General features: G+C 38.5%; 1 protein-coding gene across 4 annotated transcripts in view; it reads left to right on the top strand.

Moving 5' to 3' along the window:
• The window catches only part of DNAJC5B (DnaJ heat shock protein family (Hsp40) member C5 beta), a 90,890-nt gene that overhangs the window by 12,136 nt on the left and 51,968 nt on the right, over window positions 1–26,786 (top strand). For 3 of the 4 annotated variants that reach the window (XR_009253697.1, XM_058699712.1, XM_058699711.1), the window contains 2 exons: window positions 9,703–9,822; window positions 16,113–16,240. Coding sequence is in view for 3 of the 4 variants with exons in the window: in XM_058699712.1 (XP_058555695.1) it covers window positions 16,122–16,240 (119 nt within the window). In the remaining variant the exon portion in view is untranslated. Of the gene's footprint in view, window positions 1–9,702; window positions 9,823–13,295; window positions 13,412–16,112; window positions 16,241–26,786 lie in introns of those variants that run through there. The other variant, XM_058699713.1, reaches the window with a different exon arrangement.

Below are 26,786 nucleotides of genomic sequence, written 5' to 3' on the forward strand. Positions count from 1 at the left end.
CACATAGATAATCAAAAGTTGTAGGGGAATCTTGACCTAAATATGCAAATATTTAAAATAAATTTTAATGGGAAACTCCTTTTAACCATTAACATTTTTAAAAATAATAGGCCCAGTGGCATGCTGGAGCCAGTTAGTTAGTACCAGCGGGTGGGAGCCACATATTGTTAAATTCTCTGGAATTCTGCAAGTGAGGTGTCATGTTGGTAGCTTGAAATAGGCCTGGGAGGGAATAGTTACACCATTAAAATCTGCAAATACTATGAACTAGGGCTTTTTCTTCCCTGAAAAAATCTGGTTCCATCGTATCACCAGTGTTGTTTCCAGAGTTTGTGAATTATATGACAGGAGCTGAGAGTAAATGGGCTTGTTTCAGCCAATGCTCTGAGAACTCTCTATCAGATGAACACTAACATTTCCCAGCACTTCAGCCTAAATACAAAATCCAAATCTGCCCAACTTTATAGCCCTGTCATTGTGGTTTAATTGTATTACTAACAGAGATATGTCCAAACCCTCGGTACCTGTGATTGTGATCTTATTGGGCAGTAGTCTTTGCAGATGCAATTAAAATGTAAGTTAAGGTACAGTCTACTGGAGTAGGGTGGGCCCTTAATCCAATTTGACTAGTGTCTTTATAAGAAGAGGAGACCCAGATACAGACACACAGAACACCGCATTAAGACACAAATGCAGGGGAGAAGGCCATGGCTATGGGAGCAGAGACTGAGGTACCCTGAGAGTTGCCTGCAATTCCAGAAGCTAAGAGGAAGTTGTGAAACACATTTTCCCTCAGAGCTGCCAAAAGGAAGCAAAAATGCCAAGAACTTGATTTCAGTCAGACTTCTAGCCTCCAGAACTGTGAGAGAGTACATTTCTGTGGTCCTAAGTCACCCCGTTTATACTACCTTTTTACAGCAGTGCTAGGAAACTGATATCTGTTATGCTATCAAGTTTGGACACAAAATAAGTGGAAGCTCCCCAATGTGAACTATAAAGGGAAGGTCCCTGTTCCCTGTGGTCTGGTTCCAGGGAGAGGATCCTCCCCTCCTACATCCTCCAGCATGTATTTTCTGTACCATCCTCTGGTCCTTCTTGTTAGCTGCCTTGTATTGTGGATTATGCTTTTAAGTATAGACGTGTTGCCTCCTCCTCTTCTAGGTGGTAACCAGAGGTTGTAAATTCAGATGCCTCATGGGTCAAAGTTGCTAAGTGTGATGCCAGGGGAACCATTTCTGGCTGGAATGTGTGTCTGCCTTTAAATAAAAACACCTCACCCTGCTGGTCAAGGAAAACTTGACTAAGACCTGCCATCTGGGGACTTCTGGGATGTGCCTGAGGGAGGGGGAATGTCTCTTGGCCTTTGCCTCCACCCAGTAGCAGCTGGCTGGCACATATTCACTGTGAATTTGCTGCCTGGATCTCTTACATCTTCTGTCCTGACCCAGCCAACGAGTGGATGGGTCTGAGACCTCAGAAGTTCAACAACTGCCCCAAAGTTTCTGCTTCCAAACAGAAGCTTCAACACAAATTTTTGTCAGGTTATAATGTAAATCCCCCAACTGACTAACTACTTGACACTATTGCAAAACTTCAGCCTCAGAAGAATGCAGTAAAAGGGCGGCGCCCCTCTAGACACGGCCCTACCCTGGTGCTTCCATGAGTGTTTTTCTCACAATTCTTGAAATCTCAGGTGGCTGAGAGAGAGGCATCAGGGATACTGAAAATTGAGGGTGATTTGGGGTGAGGAATATTTTGAAGTTGAAACTCCTGTTTACAGTCCATTTCCTTTTGAACACCAGAGGGCGATACATCTACACTGAATAGCCAGTCTGCCTTGCTTCAGGACTGAAATCCTGGGAACCAAGGATTTTCTTTTTTTAATATGAGAACAAAGGCTGAATTGAATATTTGTTCATTTGACTATTTTTCTTAGGCCTCTGAGAAAGTTACAGAGAAGGCCTTTGAGTCGCTTACAGAATGTTCAAGCCCTGGGACCTGGGGCAGGGAGACCCTCTGAAGGGTTGTTGCAGGGTTGGGCAGGGTTGCTGCTTCCCTTATGGGCAAGCACTTGTCACACTCTCACTCCATCTAGAGATTGTCTAGTTCTGGTCAGTTTCGTGGGAGGGTTTAGACTGTGTCTCAGGTAAGACCAACCTTGTATAGGGACCCAGCATGTCACTTCCAGAGCTATCCTTTTTAAATTGGTTCCATGGGATTGTTCTACTTAGTATCTGGAGGTGAGGCCTGGCCCTAAGAGAATGGAGAAGACTGAGAGAAGGAGATGCCGTGAGGAGGGTGGAGGAAATGCAGAGGTCCTAACAGCTATGACCTAGATGGTAGCAGAGCTCTAGTGATGGTAGCCACTGACCAATCTTTGTGTCTTTGGTCTTAGACCAGCTCTAACCAACCTCTGATAGTGAGGACATCCAGCAGAATGTTCATGTTTCTGGAGCAACACAGAAAACTCTACAGTGCATTGAAGAGTCTGGAAGGAGCAGGTGTAGAGCAGTTGGGGAGGCTAGGAGGCTTGCCTATGGAAGTGGTGGTAAGGGCCCTGGAAAAGGGTGACTAGGTCAACATGTAGGTGAGGGCTTGGCTTTGGAGCTATGAGGCCTGTAAGGAGAGCCCAAGTTGGACAGGTGCTCACCTAGGTGGCAGGAGGGAGAAGACCACCAGCATCAATTCTCATCTAACCTTGCATATCTGGAATCCATTCACATGTGTGTGCAGTCGCAGAAAAATCTGCACCCAATTACATGATTCATTCAAAATGGGATCTGTCTACTTTTGCCACCTGGGAGAGGTTGGCTAAGCATTAGCTATTCATCTCTGAGCACCTCCAATGGCACTTAGCAGAGATTAAGACTGCTCTTAGCAATGGTGCATTGTCTGGTATGTTGTCAACAGCAAAGCACCATTTACCTTACAAGATACAAGGTCCTGTAGACCAAAAGTTGTGCTAATGGGTTGATTGGAATTTAGTAGGCCAGCTGAAAAAGAATACTTTGACAAAATGAGGGAAGAATGTGTATCTAAAGTAGAAGGCACAAGGTAACTGTTATTATTTTGATGAATAAGTGAAATGTACCAGAAAGATCCACTTTGGACACTAGAAATTGGTGCAAGGCCATAATCTGCCTGGTGCAGTGGACCCAGAAGGCAGAGAGGACTGCTCTGCTTCCTCAGGCCTGTGACCAGATAAAAAAAGATTATCTTTGTCATTTACAATTATATTGCTCAATACAGCCTTTTTACTTAATGAGGATATAAAACCACAGAATTTGGAAGCAGAGCACTTAGATTTTACTCGGGTTCCTGCTTCTTACCACTCATCATTGTAGGTATTCATTCTTGGGGGAAGTCACATGACCACACTTAGCCAGTTATCTCTTTCTTAAAATGAACATTGAGTATCAAATAATGTAATGACATGTGAAACACTTAGGCAATTACCAAGTGTGATATAAGTGCAGTTACAAAGTCTCTAGAGGGAGTCCTTGGCAATTCCTTCCTTTTCAAATATTTGTCTGTTACCTGGGTGGGGTGAGGCTTCACTTGAAAGGGGGCTTCATTAGAGTTAAGATAAAGATTTATCTTAAAGTCAATACTATTAAATTACCATCTAAATGCTAAACAAATAGGAATGACAACTATTTTGGTTTCGGTGTACTCTATTGTTTTCAGAGGCTGTTTAGCCACATTCAGATGACAATTTGTAGAATGATCACTTATTGGAAACTCTACTGAAAACAACTTTTGCTTCAAGCAAAAGTTTTTGTCTTCTTTTTTAGCTAATTAACTTAACAGACATCTTGGGCTAATGTGAACAGGGAATAATTATTGGTAAAAACAAGGATCAAGAGTCTGCTTACAGACATTTTGTTAAAAAAAATACTTCTGTTGGACCTGAAGCCTCCTTGGTTATTACAGCAATTGTTTACTGTAAGTGACTAGGTTTGTTTGTCCTTTTTTTAAATGTTTATTTATTTTTGAGAGAGAGAGGGAGTGGCAGAGAAAGAGAAGGGGAGAGAGAATCCTAAGCAGGCTTGGCACTGTCAGCACAAAGCCCAATGCAGAGCTTGAACTCATGAACCATGGGACCATGACTTGAGCCAAAATTAAGAGTTAGATGCTTAGCCGACTGAGGCACCTAGGCACCCTGACAAGGTGTTTAAATTTCACACCTGTGAAATACATATTGTGTTTCCTAATCAGGGGACAAGACTTTGTTGATATATATATTTTTTCAGTAACACAGGTCTCAGATTCAGGGCTTTACTTAACCAAATAGATACTGTACTTGATACTGAACTACATACACAGTAAACCTCATTAATGAATGTGCTTATGGTAGTTCCTTGTTTAAAGTCATTATTCCAACAATTTTTTTTCTTGAGCTTTAACACATACACCATCTAGTTCAGTCACAGATTGATCAGCAAGGGAGTATCGCAGGCAGTAGTCTCCTGCAATTAGACTATAAGCTTCTGAAGCAAAATACTGAAATGAGTTAGAGCTTAGACCACGAAACAGTGAGCTGGTTTCAAAGCCTGGGTCTACTGCTTACTGGTTGGTGACATTGGGCAATTCATTTAACCTCTCCTCTAAAATAATTTCATATTTCTCCTCTGTAAAATAAGGATATGAAAGTACCACCTAATACTTTTGTAGGATTTTAATGAGATAATCTAGTTAACAAGTTAGTTATCATCATCACCACCACCACCACCACCACCACCTCTGAATCCCTCACAACCTCCAATATAGTACTCTGCACTGTGTAACAAGGGAGCAATTTCCCTTTGTTGTACAACTGATTCTACCTACTAATGGATTATAGATTTCAGATGAAATCTACCAGGATTGCACATTCAAATTCTTAAAGCACTACCAGTGTACCGTGTTCCAATTTTAGGGGGCAAGAGAGTAACTTCTTAACAGTTGCTCAAACCCTAACCCTAGAAAACAATCATTAGATCTGTATTTATAAAAGTTCCTGGCATAATGTTGGCACACTGTAGACTTTGATAAAAGGTCTGAGAAGTAAAAAGGTTCATATTTCATTACTGTTTTACAGAGAAGACACAGGCTTATAGCGACTTTCCCAAAGTCTAAGAAATAGGAATATTGTCTTTATTGTCTTTGGACAGTTCTTCCTAAGTTAAATTAGGCAAAGTTAAGTTCTATTTTGTGTTTAATAACACAGATACCATTATCTTTAGTAAATGTTTTCTTAGGATATCCAGGGAATGGAAAATTCCTCCAGAGAGTTGCTTGGTTGTTTTCCATGTTACTTAACTGAGGAGTCTCTGCCCATAAGATCTGGTGTAGAAGGGAAGTGATGAACAGTGGCTCTCAACCTGAGCAGCTATTTAGAAACACCTAGAGCCCTGAAAATGCCCGAGTGTAGCCCAACTCTGAGATTTTACTTCAAGATAACTCAAGACATTTTGCTTTGGAATAATCTGGTGGGGCCTATGCACCAGAATTCTTCAAGTCTTTCTAAGCTATTTTAGAAAGAGCTTCCATCTAGTTCTTCCTCCATAGTCTCCTATGATTCTATATTCTAATGCTTTCTATGTAGATTATAGATTTAGGCACATTAAAATGCCATGCCCTTTGTAACTTCTGTATAAAAGGGACATTTTTAAATTTTTGAAAATTATGAAACATGACAGGAATTAATTTGTTCCTCTAAAACATATATAAACACTTGATTTTACAAAAGAAATTCCAGGATTATTCCATAATTATGTCTGAGATACCACTGGTGTGGTAGCAAACAGCCTCTTCATTTTACATGATCAAGCAATCAACTGTCTTTTTCCCTTCTAAATTCACTTAACAGAATGAAGCTTGCCCCAAAGACTCTTCCCTTTGAAATTTACAGAATGAGGGGTGCCTGGGTGGCTCAGTCAGTTGAGTGTCTGACTGGCTCAGGTCATGATCTTGTAGTCCATGAGTTCAAGCCCGGAGTCGGGCTCTGTGCTGACAGCTCAGAGCCTGGAGCCTACTTTGGATTCTGTGTCTCCCTCTCTCTCTGCCCCTCCCCTGCTCAAGCTCTGTCTCTGTCTCTCTCTCAAAAATAAATAAACATTAAAAAAAATGAAATTTACAGAATGATAGCCTGAATTCCATACACTGTAATAACAATACAATGTAGAGAGGCAATAAAAATAGTAACCATAATATTGATAATTCTCCTTTTGTTCATTGTATTGGGCTCTTTCGATTAGGATTTGTTGGGGTATGTGCCCTTGCACATCACATGTTCAAAAATGAGTGATAGTTGCACCTGCAGAGATGTGAAGTTTAAATGAAATACTGTGTACTCTAATTTTTATATTAAATTGTTTTAAATTTTATTTATTTAAGTATTCTCTACATCCAGCATGGGAGTTGAACTCACAACCCCGAGATCAAGAGTTGCATGTTCTTCTGAATGAGCCAGCCAGGTTCCCCTCTAATTTTTATGATTGATAGATTATTTTGGTTGAATATCCAAAGTCATCTGGTACCTGCTGCAGATTCTCTGTTGATGTACTAGTCATTTCTTATAGTAACACTAACCCCATGTAGTAACAGAGAGAGGTAGGTAAAAGGTCTCTAGGAGCACCTCAGGGAATGGTGAAGACCTCATAAATAGAATACACAGGGAAAAGTGGCATGTAAACTACTCCCTCTTCACCACATACATGGTTCTCTTTCCAATTTTCTACCTTCCAGAGAGACCACTTTTGTCCAGTTGTGGAATATCTTCTAAGCTCTCCTCTTCAACCTTGAATGATTCAATTGGCAATACTTTTACAATACACTTAGTGTATTTTGCATCAAGGAATTATTTGTGTGCTTACCATGAGTTATTTCCTTTTACAAACATTATTTGAAATTCACCACTTCTAGAAAGCCTTCCCTGGTTAAGTGGTATATGATCCCATTAACCTTTGGCTATATTTTTAGATGATATATCAGAAACCATATATGTATAGGTATGTGTTGATATCCTATGTATGAGAGCACATGTCAGCATGTTTCTTTATTTCTCCAATTTAAGCACCCAGAGACAATATGTTCAGTGGAGAATACTCTTCCAACTGCCCAGAATATATTTTGTTTCTACCAGCAACCCCCTCATCTAGTTCTTTTCAGATCTCTGTTTGGTTATTTTTGTTCAGGGAAGGTTTCATTGACCTCTGTTACACTGGTTTACATGGTCTTGTAACATCTCTCCAAAGTTTCTTGTATATACTTATTTGGATGATCATTTGATTAATATCTGCCTTTCTTGGTAGGCTGTAACTTTGTGACCCACAAACCCCGAGCTTACATTTGATTTTGTTTACCAGTGTATTTCTAGTATTTAGCCCAGTGCCTGGATCTAATAGGTGACTAATTGCTAAATGGCTAGATGAAATAGAAACTGTGTTTTCTATGAAGCACAGCTACAGTTCTACTTCACACAGGAGTTTTGCAATACTTACTTTTAGAACTCATGGCTTAGGCAATACGTTAAAAAATTAAAAAGTAATGATTAAGAAAATTTAAGAAGTGGTTAATTATACAAAAATAATGAATTTTACCAAAAATATTAAACCGAATTTGAAACATAAACTGTACTTTTTAAAAACAGTCACCCATAATCTCATAATATTATTATAGCCATTATTTTCATTTCATCAAAGGATGCTGTCCTTAAGCTGATGTGATTTTAGTTTTAAATGTCTTTAGCTTCCCTTTCCCCACCCACTTCTCTGAGTGATGATAGGCTGCTTCCTAAACTCTGGCTGGAAGTCAGGATCTATGGGAAATAGCCTTTTATTCCTTTGTATCTAAAAAATCAATACTATCTAGAGACAAGACTGCTGTCTGAAATGTTCTCACAAAATAACCCTAGGCTTCCTACCTGTTGTGCCAAGCAACACGCTTAAACTCTGCCTTCAGCCTCAGGAACCAGACCCCATTGTCCCAAATTCAGAGTAATACCTGTCTCATTTAAGACTTTTTCAGTCATAGGATCTTAGTCAAAATCGTAAGAATTGTCCTCGTGGTTTGACCTTTTGTTGCATATGAAAGTTAGAGCACTTTTAATTAAATATTTTTTAATGTTTATTTATTTTGAGAGAGAGAGAGAGAGCAGGGGAGGGGCAGAGAGAGAGGGAGACACAGAATCCAAAGCAGGTTCCAGACTCTGAGCTGTCAGCACAGAGCCTGATGTGGGGCTTGAACTCAGGAACCATGAGATCATGACCTGAGCTGAAGTCAGATGCCTAACCAACTGAGCTACCCAGGTGCCCCTAGAGCATTGTTTTAACAAGAGATTCCTTCATTCTTTTTTTAAAAAGTTTATTATTTATTCATTTTAAGAGAGAGAGAGAGACAGAAGAGAGAGAGAGAGAGAGAGAGAGAGAGAGAGAGAGAGAGAGAGAGAGAGAGAGAATGCTCCCATGCACATGGGAGTAGGGCACAGAGAGAGGGAGAGAGAGAATCTCACAAACCATGAGATTGTGACCTAAGTCAAAATCAAGAGTCCAAGAGTTGGACACTTAACTAACTGAGCCACTCAGACACCCTAATTCCTTCATTCTTAAAACTACCACATTTACCACTATGGCTCAGTGCCTCTTGACCAAGGCAATTGACCAAGGTTTCAACTAAAATGTTCAAATATGAAAACAGTTGGATTGATGTAGTGAGCAATTAAAGTCTCCTCCTTATTGATGTTACATGTTCTTTCCAGTATTTCTTAAATTATTGTAGTTGACATACAATGTTATGTTAGTTTCAGATGTAGAATTGACAATTATATACATTATGAAATCGTCATAATACAAGTGTTGTTATCTTCTGTCACCATATGACGTTATTACAATATTACTGACTATATTCCCTATCTATACCTTTCATACTGTGACCTTATTTATTTTACAATTGGAAGTTTGTACCTCTTAATCCCCTTCACCTCTTTCACCCATCTCCCCATCCCCTCCCCTTTGGCAACCATCAGTCTGTTCTTTGTATTTATAAGTCTGTTCCTGTTTTAATTTTGTTTTATTTTTTTAGATTCCACATATAAGTGAAATAATATGGTATTTGTCTTTGTCTGACTTATTTCACTTAGCATAATACCCTTTAGGTCCATCTATGTTGTCATGAATGACAAGATTTCATCATTTTTTATGGCTGAGTAATATTCCTCGTGTGTGTGTGTGTGTGTGTGTGTGTGTGTGTTCTTTATCCATTCATCTATTGATGAATACTTAGGTTGCTTCCATATTTTGGCTACTGTAAATAATGCTACAGTAAACATGAGGTGCATCTTTTTGAATTAGTGTTTTAATTTTTTCTGAGTAAATACAGAAGTAGAATTACTGAATGGTATGGTATTTCTGTTTTTAATTTTTTGAGGAAACTGTAATGTTTTCCATAGTGGCTGTAACCAATTTAAATCCTCACCAACAATGCACAAAGGTTCCCTTCTCTCTATATCCTCATCAACACTATTTATTTCTGCATATTCTCTTAATTGGAAGTTCTGAGGGAAACCTGGAGGCAGTTCCATAGCAGCATTTGGTTGAGCCAAGCACCAGTTACCTAATGATCAACAGTAAATGTAGCATATATTTTGGTATCAGTTGGTGCCTTGTAATGGCAGCCTTTACTATCATGCATGTTTTATTTTCTCTTTGTTATGTTTTCCAGAGGGATAACCAATTGGCTGATGAAGTAACAAATGAAAAGTAATCTAACTCCACTGACCCGCTTAACCCTGGATGAGAACAATGGAAAGGAGTAGCCTTTTGCTTTGAAACAGTGGAACAGGTATGGAATAGCTCCTTTCATTGTTGCCTTCCTTTATTTCTTTGCACATCTATTTCCAGACCAGTTAAAAACAGCAAGTTGTTCCTGTTTTGAGAACACAGAATCGGAGTTATAGGAACAGGTACTGTGGGTTATTTCTAACATTTCCAAGTGGTCCCATCTTCAAATCGCTGTTTATATAAGTATCAATGTGATTAAGAGATAATTATTTTTCTATAATGAGTAATTATGCTAGGGAGAATTATTACTTTTAAACATAGGCTTAGTTAGCATTTTGGATATGTGTTTAGCTTTAAGATACAATGTTATTTGAATAAGGAAATTTTACTTCACTAAATAGATTTCAATGGAGGAATCACAAAAATAATAAGAAAATGGCAAAGTATGTTGGTTTCACCAATGACAGCCATTGAAAGTGTTTTTGCTGCATTTATTGATCTAATTTTCCTTGCCCACCATCATTTTCTCAGTCTTGAAGGAACCCTTTCAAGAAAGGTATAGCTTGATTTTTTTCCAATTTTCAGAATTGACATAATAGATATAGGTGAAGCATCTTTTGCTTTGAAAAGAATATTTTATGTCAACATGAAAATTTTAAAACAGCATTTGTAAAACTCCTGGAATTAGAATCTTTGAAATAAGTATTTATATTGAATTGTATACCCATCATCATCGGAGTGCTGAACCTTCTTTCAATTATATCTGTTATCAAAAGACAGATGATCTATATGTGACTGAATAGTGGTCAGTGCTTTAAGAAATTATGATATTAATGGAATTGTAATGTACCAAAAAGTAATTTAAGTTCAGAAGATTAAATATCATGTACTGGATGATCAAAATTAAATTACTTAATAATTTTGCATGACATTTTTTTCTACATTGGATGGCTAATAGATGAGGGACTATGAATAAATAATAAAGACCTGAATTTTACATTGGAGTATTAGAATTCAAAAGGCTACAAAAAAAGAATTCATAAATATTATATTTTACATAAGGAATTTAAAAAAGGTATGGCTCCATTATTTAGTTTAAGGTTATTTAAGGAGAGTTTTTAGATGTTTTGACTATCACTCTGTAGTTAGTATGTTCTCAGGGCATATATCTATATTTATACATTTTTATACAACTAAGTTTTTCACTGAATTACACTGTTGCATTTGAAACTAGATGTCATCTACATCAATAATGTATGAAGTCTGGTTTCTATATCAGCATAGAGACAGGAAAGGAGCCATGTTGTTGCTATTTGATGTACAGAAGGCAAGTTTGCAGTTTTTTGGTCCCTTTATGTTATAGTCTGTAGAGTCGGCTAACAACTCACCACAGTGACCAACTATTGACCAACTATCTTTTTCTTGTGTTACAGTACTGATGTAAAAGCGCTTTTTTTTAGTACTTTAATCAACAGACTTCATCTGTTTGAAAGGAAATCTTTTGGGAATAGGGCAAAGAAGGTGAAACATAATAATTTCCAAACTCTTTACAACAACCCACTCTGAATATTGTTCAATCCATACCATAAAGCAAGTCAGCTACTGGATTTTATTTAGTAGGAATAGATTACAGTGTTATTGGATTTCTAAAAAAGAAAAAAAACATGATTTGAAAAAAATACATAAACCAAAGTAATAGCAAGTTTTCCTGGTGAGTTTCTATGTATGAAATTGAGAGATAGAATCTGCCTTCCTTTTTTCCATTAGGAAGAGGAATGTGTATAGAAGGATAGATCCTAGGCTGTTTCCATGACTATTCTCTGGAAAGGATTAAGGGTAGCCCCCAACTGACCCCATCTCTCTTTTCTATACCTGGGATAAGTATGAAGGGAGTAGTCTTAGAAAAAAAAAAGTCCCTGGGGCGCCTGGGTGGCGCAGTCGGTTAAGCGTCCGACTTCAGCCAGGTCACGATCTCGCGGTCTGTGAGTTCGAGCCCCGCGTCAGGCTCTGGGCTGATGGCTCGGAGCCTGGAGCCTGTTTCCGATTCTGTGTCTCCCTCTCTCTCTGCCCCTCCCCTGTTCATGCTCTGTCTCTCTCTGTCCCAAAAAAAAAAAAAAAAAAAAAAAAAAAGTCCCAGTCACAATGTCAGAATGTCCTGCCTCCTCTTTCAGCCCCCAAACCCAGAAGTCTTCTTTTCTGTTGATTTATGCAAATAATGGTCAAGAAAGGCAATGGCTACCACGTCTATGCAGATCCAAGGTTAGGCTTACATGCGAGAGCTATAATAGAAATATATGCTAAGTTCTACAGAAATAAGTGGTAGTATTATTATCAGCTCAGATTTCATCTTTTCTGCGAAGTTCTCCCTAACATTCTCATTCAAGTTAACCACTCATTTTTGATTTAGTTACCCAACAGACATTTATCACACACCTAATATATCCCAGGGACAATGTTGGGCCTCTGTTGGCAGAAAACAGAATCCCTGTCTTCCAGAAAATTCCTTCATCTATCCTCAGTACTTGTTCAACCTCTAAACAGTAGTTTCATTATTGGCTTACAGTTTTGTATCTCATGTTAGTCTGAAATCTCCCCAAAGACTTGGCCTGCATTGCAGGCTTTGACTAAACAATTGAACTTCTGCTGTGAGTATTACCATAACCTGTTTAAAAGATTATCTTCCGTAACCTGTAAATCCTTTTCCTGGATTAGTGACAGCAAGACCCAAGTAGGAAGGAATCAAAGCTGGTCATGCAGCATGATACTCACAACTGTGGAAATTGTGCATGTTTTGTTAAAATTGATTTTAGGACCATCTGTTGATTTATGGGAGCCATGGCATCTGAGAGATGGGTGAAGAGTGAATACATTTTTTCCCTCAAATTGAAACTATTTCTTTGGAATGCTGAATACAAAGATAAATAGATAAAACAAAAATAACTATTTGTCTTATTTTTATTTCTTCTTAGTGTTCCTGAATAGCTCTCCACAAACTTTCTTTATGAAAGGGTCTTAAGATAGATTTATCACTGCTCCTTTTATCTGTACTAGTAATGTTTACACAATATATATAAATGAATCTGTTAGAATATCTTAGTATAATATTGTTATTTCCCCCAAAGTATTAATTCCCAAGTATCAGGAAGCCACATTCACTTTAAAGGATGAGTAGGTGCAATAATTTAAGATTAGCCTCCTTTGGAAGTGCTTGGGGAAGCCCTGGTGGTGTTTAATTGAGAGAGTACATGACACTTAGGAATTTTGGTTAACAGTGACCAAAACCTAGTTAAAATATGCTCAAAAGAAAAAACATTTGTGTAAAGTTGGGTATGGGGAGGAATTTTATTGGTTCCATCTGAGGAAGAGTTGATTGACAAGCTGTGGGAGTGGAAGAGTTGCAAGTGCACCCTGAAACAACTAGAACCATGGGATTGAACTCTACTGGCTCTGTCTCCCCATCTTCCAGCCACTGCTCCTCTTCTTCAAATCAGTTTCAATTTCTCTCATTTCAGGCCAGCCAACAATACCTAAATTTTACATTTTACTGATTTTACCATCTGTGAGATTGTCCTATATATAAAAAAATGCTAGGGGAGGACTCTGATTGGTCTGCCTTGGTACCCACTCTTGGTCTACTCAACTGAGATCAGGTAAGACTGAGGCAAGTGTCAGGAAAGGCATATGTTGCAATGGGGACCTAAGCATTCCTCAGAGAAAGGACAACTAGTACACTAATAAGTAAAGTCTGCTACAATGATCTATGGCCCAAATTTCCCAAAAAGCATTTGTTAAGTTGGCTTAGATGATCTCTAACTCCATATCTTACAGTCCTAAAATTTCAATCATTAGTTGATATATTCTTAGTTTGTGACTCTGGGGATCTTGCTAACCAGTGACATCTTAAAATCTCAGAGAGACAAGTAGGATGACTGTGGCCCTACTCCTTGTCCACAAAGCCACACAGAAATCCCTACCTTCCAAACCCACTCATTTGTGGCATTTAGTATGACTTGTAGAAGCCTACTGGTTGCCTTCATTCCTGGCAACCACAGGTGTATGAATGGTGCAGAGCATCAGTATCCTGAGCATATCTCTGTGTGGTGGCAGTAGGACAGAGGAGACAGAGAAGGAAGTAGGGACGGTGTCAGTTACTCAGGCAATTCTTCCTTCAATTGTGAATAATCAGCTGGTCTGTGGTTGCAAGATAGGGCTGACCTGTCAACCTGGAATACAGAGATGCATGGCATACCCCAAGTCTTGAATTGCTTACTCCCTAGGAAGTTGTAATGGGTAGACAAGAAAGGTAAACTAGCACAGCAATGAAAATAAGTGCTATAATTTACTGAATGGCTGCTAGTCAGTATGAGCATCAGTTAGATTTTGTTTTGTAGCTCGCAAAGTAAGGATTCCTTTTCCTCTTGGTGAAGGTCCTTGGGTGAACCAGGAATTTGGGACGAGGCTCCTTCTGGCCTCTAGGGACACTCTTTTCACAGGTTGCTAATCGAGGAAGAACAATGAGCTGTGCCACAAAACAAGCATTTATCCTTGGTGCCTCTAGGCAAGATTTTTGCCTCGGTCTTCCTTTTCTTTTTTTTTTTTTTTTTAAGTTTATTTTTATGAGAGAGAGCGCAAGTGGGGTAGGGGCATTCACTCTTACAGCACTTGCTGTACAAGGCCCAACGCCAAGAAATGGACAATGATTTTCAAGGAACTTCTAGTCAGGGGAGCTTACAACCTAAGTAGCTTTTATTTTCCTTATTTTGTTTTTGTGGCAAATTTTAACATTTACTTTTTGAACTGTTTTTAAGGGTACTATTTAGTGACATCAAGTCCAATCACAGTGTTTTCTAATCATCACTACTATTTCCAGAACTTCTTCATCATCCCAAACAGAAACTCTATGCCCATTAAATACTAATTCCCCATGTCCCCCAGCCCCTAATAACCTTTATTCTACTTTGTGTCTCTATAAATTTGCTTATTCAAGATATCTCATATATGAGGAATTATACAATATTTGTCCTTTTGTAACTGATTTATTTCACTTAGTATAATGTTTTCAAGGTTCATCTGTGCTGTGGCATGTGTCAAAATTCCATTTCTTTTTATGGCTGAATAATATTCCATTTTGTGTATGTACCATATTTTCATTCACCTGTTGATGGACATTTGGATTGTCTCTACCTTTTGGCTATTATGAACAATGGTGCTATGAACAATGGTTTATGTCTTTGTTTCTTACATGAATACACTGAATTATTACAGCAACTCCATGATTTTAGGCACATTCCTATCTCCAGTTTACAGATAGGGAAGGTCATGCAGCTGGTCATGGCCAGGCCAAATCGACTACAGTGCACTCTCAGAATTACATACTGGGCTGCTTTTAATAAAAGTAGTTATCTTTTTCTATCCTGTGATGTGGGCTTTATTATCCTTTTATAAATGAAGGTTTAGGGGCGCCTGGGTGGCGCAGTCGGTTAAGCGGCCGACTTCAGCCAGGTCACGATCTCGCGGTCCGTGAGTTCGAGCCCCGCGTCAAGCTCTGGGCTGATGGCTCGGAGCCTGGAGCCTGTTTCCGATTCTGTGTCTCCCTCTCTCTCTGCCCCTCCCCTGTTCATGCTCTGTCTCTCTCTGTCCCAAAAATAAATAAAAAACGTTGAAAAAAAATTAAAAAAAAATAAATGAAGGTTTAGAGAGATTAAGTGGTGGATACAGGTATGCCTCCAGGTATGCTTGCTTCTCTTCACCTTCCCTAGAGCCAAAGCATGGCAGGTAGATGGCTCCTTGGGTCAGATAGCCCAGCCCCTTCTTTATAAACCATAGGGAAAGGATCTATCTCAAGTGCAAAACCCATGAGCACTGTGGGGTCTTTGGCATCCATAGCTGCAGAGAAGTTCTAACCTGGCATTCAGATTATTTTTTCCCCCTGATATTTATAAAAGTTGTCTTTTATTGTAAAACGGAAGATTATTTCCATTGCCTAGCTAAATCGGGAAAACATACATAAAAGGAGCTATGCAAATTCTGGCAAACAAAAAAATCTACATATGCCTGACCTGTGAGGATTCATTTTCAACAATTCTGAACTAGCTGGGTATTTAGATTACATTTCTAACCATGTGGACAAAGCCATATTCCATTTGCATGGCTGCCTATAGCCTTTAACACCCTGACTTGAAGCTCCACTTTTGGCTCTCCTAACCCTTTTCTCCTCTTCTTTTGTGGCTGGCACAAAAATGTATTTCAGATTGTCATTTTACAAAAGGTTAAAAATAAACTATCTTTTCCTTAGAGAGTGGGATCCTGTATGCATAACCTTCATGGCTATTTCCCCTCTTTGTTTTGCAGCCTGAGAAAATGGCATGTAACATACCTAACCAAAGACAGCGGACTATGTCTACATCTGGAGAAGCTCTATATGAAGTTCTTGGTCTGCAAAAGGGAGCATCAAATGAAGAAATAAAGAAAACTTACAGGTACAGAGGAAGTTCAGTGATGACATTTCTTATACTACTAGTGATAGTTATTTTGTGATAGGCATGTGCTCCCAATTAAAGACATAAGCTTCTTGCCAAAACCAAGTCATCGGTGTTTTGAACCTGATGTTCCCTGTTCTACAAAATAGGCAGTTAGGAATAGACAAGTGTGACACTGACTTTTAAAAAGAATGCTCTCATGATTTGGGGCCTTAGGAAACAGAAGCCTGTGTTCTAGGCCTGCAGTGTCAGAGAGAGAGAGAGGTCATGGAGAATGACCAGGAGTTTTAACTTAACCCAAATGATAGACCATCATGGAATCTGGTAGAGGGATTTTAAAAAAGCTGGAGTGGGGGGAGCAGGGAGGGAGGCTTGTCACTATTCCTGTATTATACAGTATACTTTTCAAGTCTTCAATTTTGATTTTTCATACCTGATCTTGTTCCAAGTTAGCTATTTTTGGGAAAAACTCAAATATGTTTTTCTTTAAAGCTCCAAGGAATAAAAAAAAAGTGTTGATTACAAAATAGTTTACTTACAGCACAAAATTTGGAAATTACTCAAAATGAAGACAATAACATTTATCCATAATTCTATCTTTAGCAGTAATTATTGATATTTTGTTTTTTTCTCGTTTGTTTTTTTTTTTGTCTAGAAAAAATCAGATTGGATTCATTGATACTCTCTATCTTTTCCAAGATTCTATCATGAAAATATCTTGGTATTATTAAATATTGATTTTTTTAATGACCGCAGCCTATGGCTATTCTGTAATTATTTTATGAGATATTTTTTGAAGTTTAAGTTCTTTTAATTTTCCCCATACTTAATATCCCTGTACGCAAATCATGATGCCTATTTCCAAGTATTTCATTATTTTCTAATTGAGGAATAAAGATCTGCCTTTAGAGAGAAAAAAATAAATGAAAATATAAAAGAAAGTTTCTCTTGATTTGACTTTGAATTAGGTTTTTAAAACTTATTGTACTTTATTTGACATATTGCAGTTTAGAATTTTTAAGTAGGCAAATTTCCTTTATGGATTTTGTTTTATTTGTCATGTTTAAAAAGCCACTCTCAATTACAATAAAAATACTAACCCATGTCTTATTCCAGTACATTTATAACTTATTTTTATATTAAATCTTTGACCCATTTGGAGTTTATTTTGATGTAAGTAATGAAGGTAGGAGTCTAGATTTATTTTTTCGCAAATCACTAGCCCACCAATATTTATTGATTTCACTGTTTTTACCTACTGATGGGAAATTCTTTGGCTTTGGATTGGAACCTTCACCATGTGCTAAACTGTGGTACCTGAAATGCCTTCAAGAAGCATGTGCTGGAGAATAAATGACAGAGGTGAAATTGCCATTTGTATCCAAATAGTTACATGAAAATGGTCAAGGAGTTTAATCAAAGTCAATATCAATCTTCTAGTTTACATTTCACTTAGGGTGCTGGAGACAGTAAGCCTTCACTGTTTCACTGCTCCCCAGAGTTATTTAGGAGTGTGCCTAGGAGCTGCTCAGCCTCCTGTGGGTGGAAACCCATAGCTGAGAGTTACTAAACTTGACCCTTAAGGCTTCAGGCTGAGACACCATGCTGGAGGTGGGGGCTTGGAATCAAACCAATTGCACGGCAAGCTTACTACCTCTAAAGATGCTTCCCAAAATGAGAAAAAAAGTGATATCTAACTACCTTGTAAACTTTAAAACCCACTTTACTTTACAAATGTGACTTTTAATTGCCTCAATTAATTTTGTAAGCTAAAATTTCAGGTCATATCCTAATTAAGGCACTAATTATGCTGAGTTGTTTGCAAGTTTAATAATTACAACCTAAAGTCTTTTCATGTAATCAGCGTCTTGCTATTAATTTTGTTTTAATGTCATACAAATATCATTTTTTTCAGCTGATTAAGGTGATAGTATGCTGCCAAAAGCATCTACTTCTATCTAAATTACACATTTGTATTCTGCAAGTTATTCAAAATGTATGAGCAGGCTGAAAATCCACTGAGAACATTATTCTTACACTTAGAGATCGGGATCAAAGCAGTCACAATACAGTGAAATTAAAAGTCAGTGAAAGTTGGGGCGCCTGGGTGGCTCAGTCGGTTAAGGGTCCGACTTCAGCTCAGGTCACGATCTCGCGGTCAGTGAGTTTGAGCCCCGCATCGGGCTCTGGGCTGATGGCTCAGAGCCTGGAGCTTGCTTCCGATTCTGTGTCTCCCTCTCTCTCTGCCCTTCCCCCGTTCATGCTCTGTCTCTCTCTGTCTCAAAAATAAATAAACATTAAAAAATTTTTTAAAAAGTCAGTGAAAGTTAATAAAATGGCAAATTATTGAATCCATACACTGCTTGACCACTGTTGCAATTCTTGGTTGTGCCCCTGAAAGCAAATCTGAATTAGAAGATTTCCTTCTTCTTTTACATTTTATTTTTGACTAGATAATATATTCATCTGATTAAAATGAAAATATGCAAGCACATATACAAAAAAGAGTTTCTCTCCTGCCTCATATTCTCCAGATTCCCTCCTCAGGGAAGGCAATTTTTGTGTACCTGTCTAGAGAGATTTTAGGCCTATATAAGCTTACATAGAGACCTTCTGATCTGAGCAAAATGATGTAGACTTGTTTGTCTCTGCTTCTTCTTGCCAACCATGACTAAAAGCTTTGGAAATAACATAAGAGACAACTAAAAGGTAGAAGGAGGAAGATGAATTAGTTAGGGACCAGAGGACCAAGGGAACAACACAGTGGCATGGCATTCAAGAGAAAGTAACCCAGACCCAGCCTTTCCTGACACCAAATCTAGCAAGAGAAGGTGGCCAAATAGCTTTATGCTTCCTCCAAACTGAGTAAGAGTCCTGCCAATAATTCTAGCCTAGAGGAAATAGCAAGGGGAACCAACTAAATGTTCCCCTAACAATAACCCACCAAAGAACTTTCCCACCAGGCAGAGACTCCCCTCTCCCAACCCAGAGACTCCACTTGACAGGGGACATTAGCAAGCAGGTTCCTGCCACAACAAGCACCCAGTCCCAAAAGTGCTTCTTGTCTCTGCAGGCTGGAGATTCCCTTCCTCCACCTAAAGGCACCAGACCACTCATCTCGGAAAGCTCCTTCACTTTCTCAACTAGTACCAACAAGTACCAGTGGGGGTCCCAGAGGCAGGAGAGAAACCAAGAAGACCAACATAGTACTATCAAGTCTCTGAAAATTAGACTATCATTGGAACCACAGCCCATAAAAAGTAGGCTATAACCAATATGTTAAATCTAAACAGAGTAACGGTCTGTTAAAATAAAAAATTTAATAGGACCCAGAGTCTCCTCACTTAATAGCCAAAATGTCCAGATACAATTAAAATCATTTATCATACAAAAAAATAAAACAAACAAGAAAATCTCAACATGAATAAGAAAAGATAATCCTCTGATTCCCACACTGAGATGAACCAGAGATTAGAATTATCTGACAAGTAGCCATCATAAGAAAAATTCAACAAGCAATTACAAATGCTCTTGAAACAAGTGAAAAGGGAAAATTTCGGAAAAGAGGTAGGAATTGTAAAAAAGAACCAATGAAAATTATAGCACTGAAAAATAATAGAAATAATAAAAACGACTGATGAGTTCAATAGCAGAGTGCAGCTTACAGAGGGTAGAATCAGTGAAGTTGAGGACAGATCCATAGAATTTACCCAATCTGAACAACAGAGAGAAAATAAACCAAAAACAAACAAGCAGGGCCTCAGGAACCTGTGAGACCATAACAAAAGATCCAACATTTGTAACATTGGTGTCCTAGAAGAAGAGAAAGATAATGGGACTGAAAGAATATTCAAAGACATAATGACTGAAAATTTCCCAAATACAACAAAACATATAAATGCACAGATCAAGCACCTAAGTGAATTAGAAATAGGATGAATTCAAAGAAATCCATGCCCAGACACATCGTAATTACACTTCTGAAAACTAAAGACAAAGAAAATATCTTGAAAGCAGCCAGAAAGAAACAACACATTACCTATAGGGGGATGCCAATTCAAAAGACAACAGATTTCTCATCTGAAATAACAGAGGCCAGAAGAAGTGATACACTGTTTTTCAAGTGCTGAAAGAAAATTACTGTAAACTGCAAATTCTGTATTTGATGAAACTATACTGCAGGAATTAAGGGGAAATAAAGACATTCTCACATGAAGGAAAACTAAAAGAATTTGTCACTTAGCCAGATTTACTCTTCAAGAATGGCTAAAGGACATATTACAAAAGAAATAATAAAGGGAGAAATCTTGCATCATTAGGAAGTAAGAAAGAGCAATGGAAAGGCAGAAATGTAGGTAAATACAATATACTATCTCCAGAAATTTTCTAAATTAGATATGACAATTGGCACAAAAATTATAACACTATCTGATACTCAAGACAATGATATTTAAAAGTGGGGAGGATATGGAAACCTAAATGAAGTTTCTGCACTTCACTCAAATTGGAAAACATTGATATCAGTAAAATGTGATGAGTTGTATATATATATATATTCAACCACTAAGAAAACTATACAAAGTAATACGCTTCAAAACACTATAATAAGGCTCTTCAGCTCTGGGAGATTTCAGGGAGGTTCTAGCCACCAGATTTCCAAGGATGCCCTGATGTACCCAGACTCCCAGCCCTGAATAGTAGACTGTGGTGTCTCAAGATGCATCCCTATCGTAGCCCTAAAACAAAGCTACCTGATTGTGTTCTCTTTGGTAACTTGAATGAGGTAAATATAGTTCACCATTCTACTGCTGCTCAGCAAGCACTTCAGGTATGTAATTAGATCCTTCTTTTTTTGGTACTGACTGACACATAAAAATCCTTCACTCCAAATCCAGTAGATTGTTGATCTACACATACTGTTACCCAGTTATAATGAAGCCAGGAAGGCTGATCAGAGCATGTAGCATGTAGTATGTCTAGACTCTCTTAGATTCTTATTGACTTCGTAACAACAAGTCTAGTTCATTATTCAACAAATATTTATTGAGCACTGTTTTAGGCACTGAGAAAAGTGCAGTGAAAAAAGATGAAATCCCTACATTCTTGAAGCCTATATTCTGGGCTGGGGGAGTAGGGAGGCCTAAAAATAGCTAAATAAACTATACAGCCTATTAGATATTGGCAAGTACTATGGAGAAAAGTAAAGCAGGTAGTATTGATTTTAACACTAAAATCCCTCTGTTGCAGTGCATTTTAAGTATAAAGTAGCAGTTAAGAATGTAGGGTATGAAGTCAGAAAGACCTGGATTCAAACCCTTTCTCTTAACCTCATTTTATTCATAAGTAAAATGCAGATAACAGTACTGACCTCAGAAGGTTGTTAGGTTTGAATGAGGTGATACATGTAAAGTGTTTAGCCAAGTTTTGGGACACAGTTACTGGGCATCACAAAAAAATACATAAGGCATCAGAGAAAAAGGCCTATAGAATGGCATTCTTCAAATTTAGCTGGGGTGTGAATACAAGGAGACTCTCCAAGGAATGTGTGTGTGTGTGTGTGTGTGTACGCATGTGCACGCTTCCAAGTGTATGTGTAAGAGTGTGTGCATGTGTGTATGTGCATATGGGTGACTGTGTTTAGATTCTGTGACATTTAAATTCTAGTGAATACATTTAAAAGAGTGTTAACAACTATTTTATTTTAACATGTTAATGTCTGTAATATGCTGAAAATTACACCTTTGCATCTGTTTTATCTTACAAAAAATTTAGATACCAAGTTAAAAATGTTGAAGGGACAATTTCTCAAAATTACTTTAAGGAACACATAAGCAAAAAATTAGAACCTAATTGAGAGAGAGAGAGAGAAAGAGAAAGAAACCTAAACATCATACCCAAAATGATTACAAGGAGCCATTTAGGTAAATTTGGGAGAGAGGCCTGAGGGCCTTCCCTGAGGCCCTTTGGAGGTCCGATGTTGTTCAATCAGAGCATAAAACCCTCACAGGTTGTGAAATTCACTCTTCTTTTCTCCCTCTCACATTCCATGAATTCCCTGAGGTCAGGCTTTATGTCTTGTCTTCCACTGCACTTTTATTAGTTCTAGCTAATATTTACCAAATTCAAAAATGGTTTGGTCAACAAAATGATTTTGCCTGTGGTATATGTGTCTCTTTAATTATATTCTCAGCTTCTTCAGGACCATTTCTCAAGGGTTGAGCCTCAGGACCATTTCTCAAGGGTTGATGAACGGGGAGTCATTCACTGACCCAGTAAAGAGAGGGACAGCTCACCAAAGAAAGACCATAGTTTCAGATTGGGACATGGTGCATTTTTTTTATGGCTATAAGACCTTCAGGTAAAATGTAGTTAGGGGATAAAAAGGGAAAACTCTGAGAAAATAGAGCCAGTTATGTAATATAGAGAATGTGAGTCTTGAGTATTCAAAATCTCATATGCAGCTTAAATGTTAGTTTTTATTTACACTGATGTGTGCATTTTTGTAACAAGATTAAGTTACAAGATTAAGTAACAAGTTAAAAATGTTGAAAGGACAATTTCTCAAAATTATTTTAAGAATAGATTAATATGCCCAAAAAGGAAGCCACCTGGTTCTTCTAGTGTTTTGGGGACAAGAGCCTAGCAAAGCGCTGGCCTACTAGATGAGAAATCAGACAAAAATCTAGCCCTTCCTTAGCCCCTCAGAATACCACAAAATCAGAGTGAGGTAGTTTTATACATTAGCACCTGGGTTTCTGTGCTTCATGAAAGTGCTGAATTTATCCTTGTTGATGAGGTACCAAATATCCTGGTTCACAGGGCAGCAGGGACTTGATTTTTCTATTGCATTCAATTTCACATGGAACATTCTGGAAATCATCCTCCATCTCTGAAGAGGTGAGTTCTCAGAGTAGACCAACATGAGGCAAATGTTATGTTCACAAGAAGCAGGAAAGTGTGTCATTTCCATGGTGATCTATGGCAACCTCAATCTGTGGTGCTCTTATCCATCTTTATTAGCAATTATAGGTCAAAACAGAGGCTGCTTATGAATAAAGTGTAAATGTCAGGGGAATGCATAGCTAATAGAAGAATTGTAAATATTTACAAGGCAAAGTGATGATTCAAGCTCACAAGATAAACTGAAATTAATCTCTATCAGTACTAATTTGTTTCCTGAATTCTAAAACCTTCCACTAAAAAGAAGAGTATATGAGGCTATGTCAGTTATCTTTCAGGTCAGGGGCATATCCTCCCTTCTCCCGTGGAAAATCTACTTGGTCCTCCCAGTTCTTCATGCAACTTCATTTGTTCCTGGGCACTACAATCATTATGATCAATGACTTTTCTTTCCATTCATTCATTCGATGCCTATTTGTATTGGATACTTATTTATATTATACTATGAGAAAATGAATATAAATATCTATCTATATATCTGTAACTACCTGAATACATGTAATTTGTACCACTTAAAAATCTTACCTTATAAAGAGTTAGACTTAGTAAGGTTAAAAGATATATACAGAATGACAAGCAAAATAAGGGAGACTGTGGTGAGTAAAATAGACTGACTTGAGTATAGAGTTCATATTAATCATTTAAATGAAAGTGAATGCTTCATTCCTTCATTCATTCTTGTCCTAGGTACTGTGCCAGTATCTATAAGGAAATCATTGTCACTGACCTCATGTAACTTGAGATATAATGCAGGAAACAGAAATGAATCAAATGTTGATAAAAATTAGTATATAATTACCAATGAGATAAAATATTTTGGGGAAAAAAAGCATTACTCCATGAGAATTTATAACAAAGAAGCTAATTTTGGACTCAGGAGTATGAAAGTCTTCCCTGAGAAAGTGAATGCAGTTTTTCTTCACTTATTCATTCTTTTTTCTTTTTGCTCCTCTGACTGGATAATTTCCAATGTCCTATCCTCCAGGTTGCTGATTCTTTCTCCTACATGGCTGAGTCTACTTTTGAACTCTCTATTGAATTCTTCAGTTCAGTTACTGTATTTTCAACTCTAAGCTTTCTGTTTGGATTTTTTGATGGTTGCTATTTCCTTGTCAAATTTCTCATTTTGTTCATGTGTTGTTTTCCTAATTTTGTTTGTTTAGGTTTTCTTTTAGTTCACTAAACTTCCTTAAAGAGATTATTCCAAATTCTTTGACCATTCATAGATCTCCATTTCTTTAGGATCAGTTATTAGAACTTTACTAGTTTCCTTTGATGGTGTTATATTTACCTGATTTTTCATGATCCTTGATTCCTTTCTTTGGTACCTGTGTCTTTGAGTAGTGGGATTCCTATTCCAGACTTTACAGGTTTGCTTTGGCAAAAACAGTTTTTCACCAGTCAGCTAAGTTTGGGTGTATCTGCTGATGATGTTTTTGAGCAAGTGGGGCCTCTTATTATGGCCTAGTTGGGGGTAAAGCCACTGTCTGGGCTCTGAGGACAAGCAAGAGGGTCTGTGCCACTGGCTGAGAACAGCTGAATGGGACCATTGGCTTGGTTTCCTACCCAATCAAGGGGTGTAGAATGGGCTCTGCAGTTGTCTGAATTTTCTGGTCAGGCTTACTAAATGGTCAGGACTCGGCATTGTATTCAGTGGTAGATGGGTTTATGAATTAGCTTCCCTGACCTGGCAGAGCAGCAGACCAGGGCTCAGGGCTTATACAGCTCTTTTGGGGGCCCAAATCAAGCCTGAGTGTGCACTGAATTCCCTGGTTATGTAAGGCCACTGGTTTTGCTCCACAGATGATAGAAGTTTCAGGGTATGTTCCCTGTTCAAGTGCCACTGTACAGAGGGCTATTGAATGTACTAGGCAACTTCTGTGTGCTCTGGTTAGCTTCCTTGGTAGGACAGGCTGAATGCTATATTTAGTGATGAGCAGGTCTATGAATTAGATTTCCTGAACAGGCACAGTAGGGGGAGTAGCTCTAAAACTAGTACATTTCTTTGTTGTCTTAAGTCAACCTAAGCTCCCCAAGCTCCCCGACCAAACAGGGCTACTGGATTTACTCTGCAAACAATTGTCTCTGTCTTCTCTTCTCTCTGCTCAAACGGTGCTAGGCTGCACAGCTTCAAGTTGTTGCTGGCCCTCTGGTCAGATGGGGCTGGAGAACTTTCTCCACAAGGGGTGGGGTTATATCTCAGCCCCCTTGCTGAGACAGGTGGGAATGGGAGTGGATGATCCAGGCTCCTCTCAATTTCCCAAACAGACTCTAGTTGAGAGAGGCCAGGTACTACCCTTAGCCTTTCCTTTCAATTAATATGCCTGCCTGTGCACAACACAGGAAGCCTCCATGCCTGGTACTGGCATTGCTCTGCAGGTGATCAGCTCTGCCTGTCTACTTCTTGGCTCGAGTGCCACTGGGCTACACAGCTTTCAGGAGTTGTCAACAGCCTTTCTGATCAGATGGGGATGAAGGCACTCCCCACAGAAAGTGAGGCTGTGACTCAGCACCCTGCCTGGGTAAAAGCAAACCAATCTCTAGGCCTGGCAAAACTCCTCATTTGAGGATTCAAATCAGGCAAACCTGGATCCTGCCAAGTTTCCTGGTCAGAGTGCACCCCCAACTTAGTTCTGCAGATGAGCAAAACTGCTGGTTAGGATTACAACTTGGGCACTGCAGGTATGAACTCAGTCTCCCAAGTTCTATGTGCTGGTTGTTGTAATTGCCTTACTCCTTCATCATTACAGTAAGATTCCCAGTTCCTGGGCCCCAAAGAATCCCTTGCAATACTTGTGATTCAAGACTAGAGGAGAGCTCCTATAAAGTGACCCACAAGGCTGGGGGAGACAACCAATCTCCCCAGAGATTGGTTCTCCCCAGAGAAGAGAAGTGGGTTCTCTTCATCCACTGGAGGAACCTGAGGCTTAGGGAGACCTCTCCACTTGGGGCTGTGCTGTCTTAGGGAGGGGGCAATGTGGTTAATGTGTAACCACTTCTCCTTCCTTCTAATGAAGTTTGTCTTGGTCTGAGGTGCAGGGGAGTGCTTCAGCCTCACCCCCATGTTCTAGGATTCTTTCAGCGTTGTCTTTTTTAAAAATAGATGTTAGTAGTTGTTCTTGCAAGGGGAAGTGAAGTCAGGAACCACCTATGTCAACATCTTGGTAACATCGCTTCTATACTGCCTTAATTTTATTACAATTTACACCAATTTCTTGAAGGTAATAAAAAAAAAAGCCAGAAAGGCAAGCCCAAGAGTCACAATGAAGCAATGATAACAAGAATAATAAAAATAACCAATATAAATGGAATACTTATTACGTGCCAGGCACTGTGTTCAGTGATTTGTATTCATTTTTCTATTTAATTTTCACATCTCTAGTGTAGGTACTTTGTTATATTCATTTTACAGTTGTCTCAACCTCCTATAAGGGTAAGTTAAGTAGCTGTCCAAAGTTACACAGCAGTACATAGTGGAGTTAATACTGGCACTGGGTTGTCTTACTCTAGAACCCACTGCTTTCAATTACTACATCTTTGATTTTAGAACAGCTCCCATGAATCCCAAAGATTCAAAGACCAGATT

Source organism: Neofelis nebulosa, chromosome 14 (assembly GCF_028018385.1).
Source record: "Neofelis nebulosa isolate mNeoNeb1 chromosome 14, mNeoNeb1.pri, whole genome shotgun sequence".
NCBI lineage: Eukaryota > Metazoa > Chordata > Mammalia > Carnivora > Felidae > Neofelis > Neofelis nebulosa.